Source organism: Benincasa hispida, chromosome 3 (genome assembly GCF_009727055.1).
Source record: "Benincasa hispida cultivar B227 chromosome 3, ASM972705v1, whole genome shotgun sequence".
NCBI classification, from domain to species: Eukaryota; Viridiplantae; Streptophyta; class Magnoliopsida; order Cucurbitales; family Cucurbitaceae; genus Benincasa; species Benincasa hispida.
In genome coordinates this window covers 40,828,188-40,834,541 of record NC_052351.1, presented here as the reverse complement: position 1 = coordinate 40,834,541, position 6,354 = coordinate 40,828,188, and the positions used below count along the sequence as shown (strand labels likewise).

Sequence of the window (6,354 nt, the reverse complement as noted above, 5' to 3'; positions counted from 1 at the left end):
AAAAATGAATAGAGGATAGTTTAACTAAAGTTAACACCCCGCACATATATCAACCCAATTATCCCAATTCAATCTTAGTGGCCTAATTATTATTATTATTATTTTTTCCATTCATTTGTAAATGTTTAAATTTTTAACTATGAATTCGTTCTCCAAAAAAATAAAAGAAATAAAAGAAAAGTTACATTTACTAAAGTCAACTTTTTGTTGATGAATTAACTAAGAAAAGAAAACTGCGGAATTGAGTGGAAATGTGAAATGCAGAGATTTTGGAGTGAGTAAACTTATCTTGTTCGTTATGAATTCCCAAATGGCTTTCCCGCAAAGTTGTAGAACTCCCCCAATGGCTCGCTTTGCCTCTGATTCCATCACTCTCCACCGAATCCCTCTCTGCTTCCGTATCCCTCACCCTCTCCTTCATCCTTCCGCCGCCCGGTTTCCAACTTCCCGCCGCCAATTTTCACCGCTAGCTTGCCAAACGCTTCCTAACTCCGACACTTCCTCCGCTCCGGTATGCTTCAATTTCTTCTTCATCTCTATCCATTTCTTTCTTTTTTTGTTATTTTTGCTCAATTTCCTTCAATAATTGAATCAACCAAAACTAGCCCTAATTACCTGAAATCGAAACCGATTCGTTTTTCTGTCTTTCTTCTCCAGGAAAAATCGTCGGACGGTCCTGAAACAGCCGGTGACACCACTGGCCAACCCGCTAGTTCTTCAAGTAATCAGGGCTTTCCAGAGTTTCCCAATAAAGATATCAATAGACGAGTTGCAGTCATTTCTACCGTTTCTGCACTGGCACTTTTCTCGTCTAGTCGATTGGATTTTGGAGTTTCTTTGAAGGACTTAGCTGCGGTGGCTTTGCCTTATGAAGAGGTTTGGATTCCTCTTTGCTTTACCTGATTATGATCTCAAACTAAACTAATTATAGCTCAGAGTGAAGATTCATATGATGCTTTGCTGATGATGGTTGACGATGATTAAATGATTCAGGCTCTCTCAAATGGGAAGCCTACTGTTGTGGAGTTCTATGCAGATTGGTGTGAAGTTTGTAGGGAATTGGCTCCAGATGTATACAAAGTTGAGCAGCAGTTCAAGTAATCATCTTAATGTTCTATACATTGTGGAAATGTTATTCCATGTTTACAAGAAACTTTTTTGTTTAAATTTGAGGAAGCTAAATAGATCTCTTTGGGCTTCCAGGGACCGTGTAAATTTTGTAATGCTTAATGTTGATAATACAAAGTGGGAGCAGGAGCTTGATGAGTTTGGTGTTGAGGGTATTCCACATTTTGCTTTTTTAGACAAACAGGGGAATGAAGAGGGCAATGTAGTTGGCCGACTTCCAAGACAATATCTGCTCGAGAATGTAGACGCTCTTGCTCGTGGAGAAGCATCAATACCTCATGCCCGTGTCGTGGGACAGTTTTCAAGTGCTGAAGCAAGAAAAGTGCACCAAATTTCTGATCCAAGAAGTCATGGGTAGATTCTCTTCCTTTCTTTGAAGCATTAGGTCAAGTTGTTAATTCAAATACTCTCTGATAGATATTCCAGATGTAGCTAGTCCATCTCATACCATATATCCAATTGTTTCTTGTATTATGGACATAATTTCTCCTCTTGATAGTAAATAAGTCTTTATTTCTCCTCTTGATTGTTAATTAGTCTTGCTTGTTTCCCCATCTGGTTTTATGCTAACTACTGGTGGGTTTAATGATTAAAAAAAGTACCCAGGAATTTGAATTCCTCTTATTTATGGTGTTTTGCGATCTGTATTTACCCAATTATGATAATCTCATTACTTTTGACTTTTGTACATGTTTGAAAAATGAAACAAGTTATACAAGAATTGTAATCGGACAGATAAGCCGATCCCACTGCTTGGATATGAACTTTATGTGAAGAAAATGTCCTATGCTTGGCATGTGGCATTCCCTGAAGATGAACAAAGAATGCTTCACATTTCTGGGAAATGACATCTATAATTCTATCCATAAGGAGGTTAAATCAATGACACAATGTAAGAATTTTCCGTAGGATACACAAATAATGGTGAAACGTAAAAAGGTTAAATGTCCTACAAAAGAGCTTCCTCTTTTTTTTTTTCTTCTTCTTCTTCTTCTCTTTTCACCGTGCTACATTACCCAATAAACTATTTGTTGAAGGTGAGCTTTGTTCACTTAACCAAGGATCCTGTATGGAGACTGGGGAACTATCCATAACCTCCTCTACAGGAGGCAGATAGTCCTTATTATGGTTGTTTTCCGACGGGATCATCAATCTCTGGCTCCCCAGTCCTGCAAGCAACCCGGCCTTTTTAATTGTAATGCTACTTATGGATCTCTCGCTTACACTACGAGGAGATGAACAAGCTGAGCCTGCTGATGATGCAGCACAAAAATGCTCCTCCATTGATGTCCATCCACTGCGTCTGATGCTTTCCAATTCCTCTGCTACTTCTGTCATCGAAGGCCTCATGTCGCTGTGGAAAGCAAGGCATCTGAATGCAAGCTCAGCCACCTTGTGAATAGAGTAGAGGGTCCAAGCATCTCTATGTGGCTCGATGAAAGGATCAATTAGTTCATCCACAGAATTTCTCCCAATCCTATCAATGGCTAGTGCAGCTAAGTTTACTTCACTCTGGGGACGGGTGAAATCAACCACTTTCAATGCTGTTATTATCTCTACTAGGACTACTCCAAAACTATATACGTCGCTTTTGTCTGAAAGATAAAAATTTTGATGGTATTGTGGATCAACGTAGCCTGGGGTCCCTTGTGGAGCTGTTGAGACGTGTGATATTTCTGTCATACCAAGTCGAGAAAGACCAAAATCTGCAACTTTTGATTTGAAACCATGATCCAGAAGTATATTGCTTGATTTGATGTCCCTGTGATATATTGGTGGATGCACAGAAGAATGGAGGTATGCTATTGCACGAGAAGTTTCAGCTGCAATGGTGAGTCGTGTCGTCCATGGGAGTCCATTTCCACGCTCTCTCTGAAGATGTTGAGAGAGAGTCCCATTGGGCATAAACTCATAGACAAGGATCTGTTGGCCTTCCTCAATGCAGCAGCCAAGCAAGCGAACCAGATTTGGGTGGCTCACCGACGAAAGCAGTTTTATCTCATTCATAACCTGGTCAATGCTATTGTGGTCTCTATATTTGATCTTTTTCACAGCAACCCACTCATCCTCGTGAAGCCTTCCGGCATAGACTGTACCAAAGGCCCCAGTTCCCAGCCTTTGTTTCTCAGAGAAGCCATTAGTAGCTCTTTCTATTTCCTTGTAGGGATATAAAGTAACACTTGAATTTCCAGCGGCCTCACTTAGAAGCCTCTTTGCACTCATCTGACCTTTCAGACACATTGAGCGCCGTCGGATGCAGTAACAGATAAGGGTCAGGACAGCCATAAGAGAAGCCCCTACGACGACACCTGAGAGTATAACTGTGTTAGATTAGAACCATAGACAACCGATTGATGTGTTTTTTTTAACAAATGGATGTACCATCTGATGGATAAGCCATGTTATTTACATTTAAATGAAGTAGGGTATAGTTACCTGTAATTAGAGCAACGACTTTGCTTCCGCCACATCGGCCAATAATATATGTTGAAGGATTGCACTTGTGAGAAACTGTAGCAAATGCACCCAGCAAAACAAATTAATAAAAGAAGCAAACATATGCAGCTTGACAAATAATGAATTGAACAAAAAAAGTGAACAATGCTTTATGCTTTTTTCACTTGCAATTTTTGAAGTCTTTGATTCTCTACCATTGAATTCTTGTAAAAATAAATTGTTCATTTCTCTTGGAAAATTAATTAGAACAAGAACGAATTGGCAAATATGTAATGAAACAGAGGCCATGGCATGTTACGACAACTGGAGAAACGTTCCAAAAAAAAGTCTCACTCCCAGTCCTAATTGTACTGCTGCTTGTGGTAGGGACATGACTTCAAAGCTCTCCTTCTTCCTCCCACCAAGTCTTACCATCTCTATGACTTTCTAATTTTACTCTAAAACAATGTTCCATGGTCTCTATCTCTCTTTGACTTGTAAATTATCAGAAGCCTGGAGAGTAGGAACCTCATTTTAAAACTCTAAATTGGCAACATTTATGGCGCATATTATGATCTATAAGTTATAAACAACCCACATAAAAATCCATTGATGATGCATTCTCTCTTTGACCAATTCTAGATCATTCACACAATTTGAAAAATTGGCATCACACTTCTCCCTCCCTCCCTCCCTCCCTTTAATATTATTATTATGGGCACATGGCATTCGGTTTTCACACGGGCATGAATTTTCTGACTTTTCACACTAAAATCATATCCACCTCAAGCACCGATGTGGCATATAGCCAAACTTTCAGAAATGTACAGAATTGACTTTCCCATTAACTAACATTATTTTAAAGGCGTCTCAAAATAAAAATGAAAAAAGATAATTTTAAAAATTCTGAATTCAAAGGAAAAGCTTGTAATTTTTCAGAAAGCTTGTAAGGAACCTCAAACTACGAAACTACGTTTTTGTTAGCATAATTATTCTGTTACTCATTTGGAGCTATTTAATTTTTTTTGGAAGGATTTAAAATAAAAGTCCTACTTCTAATTTTAGCTAGGTTTTACAGAATTTAACCACCATTTTGCCACCGTCGGACAAATCAAATGTAGACGGGGCAAGCAGGCAAATGGTTAATGAATATTTCCCCACGACAAGAAGGAGCAGCATTGACTAGAAAGAACAAGGTGTCGACCTCTAATTGGCTAACATGTGCCGTTTCTTGTCGTTTATTTTCCCAATTTATCCCAGGGGATGGGTATATTAGTTACCCACTAAAAACATTGAAATAAACAGGAACCCAATGCGTTGAATATTCAAATAACTCATATTTAATATCTATTTTAAATAAAATAAGTTGTATGTAGTCACCGAATTAACTCAGCGACTTACCTTTCCGGCAGCCGTGGCCGACGTCGTCGTAAGCATTTCCTTCAAATCCGTCCATGCACTGGCAACGAAATCCTAGGAGCTCCGTCAATCTGGTAATGTTCTGGCGTTGGGCATTTTTTGAGCATCGTACGGAAGACGAAGGTGAGAGCCACCACTCTAACTCAATTATCCCAAATTCGACCTCGAACAAAGAGGTTGTATTTGACGTAGAATTAACGAATACAGAGAACAAAAGGGAGTGGCACTTATCCAAAGGAGGCAGAAATCCATTTTGCTCGGTCTTGGTGAAGCAGCTGACATTATTACTCTTAAAGCCGCAGTTCGTCGGTTGATTCAGGTTGAAATTGGCCGTGACTCCACATGGAAGTGGTTGTTCGGTACAATTCAAGAGGAGACTATTGCGAAGAGTGGGCTTGTAGTTTTTGGTGGACAGTTCTGAAATTAAATTGATAGAGATATTGCACTCTGTAGGGAGTTTGATGAGGATGCTCCTTTCAGTAACGCTATGGACCTGGAATCTGCCGATTTGAATCTCGCCATTTTTGCTGCAAGTCAATTTGATTGGGTTCGAGTCTGAGAATCCAAACGGATGGCGTACAAATTCAGCCGAATTTTCGCAGGACGTTAACCCCTCGGCGATTGTTAAAGAAACCGAGAAAATTGCAATTATAACGATTAGAAAGTTTCGATGCGAAGACATAGTTGACTGCAACTTACTCCAACTGAACAAGCAACAAACAGAATCATCCCCTCCCTGCAAAAGAAGATTTATCTTCAAAACTAAGCCAAATAATCAAAACCAAATGCCTATTCTTGGACAGGAAAGATGATCAGCAGAATCTGAAGAGATACACAATAGAATTTCAGAAAGGTTTTCAAATGTGAACAAAGCAAACAGCCCTCCCTTCAAATCGATTTCTCTCAACAAGTTCGTAAAGAACCTAGAAATTTCAAAACTCTGAAATTAAATGAAGAATTTAAAGCAGGACTGCGATGCCGTTGGGAGGCCATCTATCCTAATAAATATTCTTAAGATGGAAGCAAATATCATAGACGAAAAAGAAGGAACAATTTTCTACGGTCATAGCATTAATGAATTGAAAACTCTACCTCTGACCTCGCTCTTCGATGGCAGTAAATGCTCTGTTGATCACACTTGGAAGCTGGTGAGAGAAGAAGTCGATACGATCATTCAAGTTGATTTCAGATGAAAATTTGTAGACTAAGTTTCAATCGAAGAAAAATTTGTTCCCCAAAATTGTTCTAAAGAAACGACCCGAATCGCAAGGCTTGTTGATTTTGATGGAAAACGGAAAGGGAAAGCTGAGGAAAAGAGAGAACGAACCGTGAAATTCATAGAGAGCTTCTTCTTCTTCTTACTTTTGAACG

General features: G+C 39.2%; 2 protein-coding genes across 4 annotated transcripts; one reads left to right on the top strand and one right to left on the bottom strand.

Moving 5' to 3' along the window:
* Positions 1-233: 233 nt before the first annotated feature.
* On the top strand, positions 234-1,646 carry LOC120073057 (thioredoxin-like protein HCF164, chloroplastic). The gene is made up of 4 exons (XM_039025658.1): positions 234-511; positions 658-876; positions 994-1,097; positions 1,204-1,646. Exons 1-4 carry the CDS (start codon positions 299-301, stop codon positions 1,484-1,486), a joined length of 819 nt encoding a protein of 272 aa, XP_038881586.1. The 5' UTR covers positions 234-298; the 3' UTR covers positions 1,487-1,646.
* Positions 1,647-1,962: 316 nt separating this feature from the next.
* Positions 1,963-6,354, bottom strand: LOC120073056 (wall-associated receptor kinase-like 14). Of its 3 annotated transcripts, none has more exons than XM_039025655.1 (4): positions 6,076-6,354; positions 4,966-5,719; positions 3,565-3,639; positions 1,963-3,437 (listed from the first exon to the last, which is right to left on the bottom strand). In XM_039025655.1, exons 2-4 carry the CDS (start codon positions 5,663-5,665, stop codon positions 2,128-2,130), a joined length of 2,085 nt encoding a protein of 694 aa, XP_038881583.1. In that variant the 5' UTR covers positions 5,666-5,719; positions 6,076-6,354; the 3' UTR covers positions 1,963-2,127. The 3 variants fall into 3 exon arrangements, with proteins under 3 accessions (XP_038881583.1, XP_038881585.1, XP_038881584.1); XM_039025657.1 differs by having other exon boundaries at positions 6,083-6,354; XM_039025656.1 differs by lacking the exon at positions 6,076-6,354 and having other exon boundaries at positions 4,966-6,038.

What these genes read in the sequence shown, in the direction of transcription:
- LOC120073057 (XM_039025658.1), top strand. Translation starts at nt 299, where the DNA reads ATGAATTCCCAAATGGCTTTCCCGCAAAGTTGTAGAACTCCCCCAATG. An exon ending in CCGACACTTCCTCCGCTCCG is followed by an intron (nt 512 to 657) that starts GTATGCTTCAAT and finishes TTTCTTCTCCAG; the next exon opens with GAAAAATCGTCGGACGGTCC. An exon ending in AAAGTTGAGCAGCAGTTCAA is followed by an intron (nt 1,098 to 1,203) that starts GTAATCATCTTA and finishes TTGGGCTTCCAG; the next exon opens with GGACCGTGTAAATTTTGTAA.
- LOC120073056 (XM_039025655.1), bottom strand. Translation starts at nt 5,665, where the DNA reads ATGTCTTCGCATCGAAACTTTCTAATCGTTATAATTGCAATTTTCTCG. An exon ending in CGGCCACGGCTGCCGGAAAG is followed by an intron (nt 3,640 to 4,965) that starts GTAAGTCGCTGA and finishes CATTTGCTACAG; the next exon opens with TTTCTCACAAGTGCAATCCT. An exon ending in AGTCGTTGCTCTAATTACAG is followed by an intron (nt 3,438 to 3,564) that starts GTAACTATACCC and finishes TTATACTCTCAG; the next exon opens with GTGTCGTCGTAGGGGCTTCT.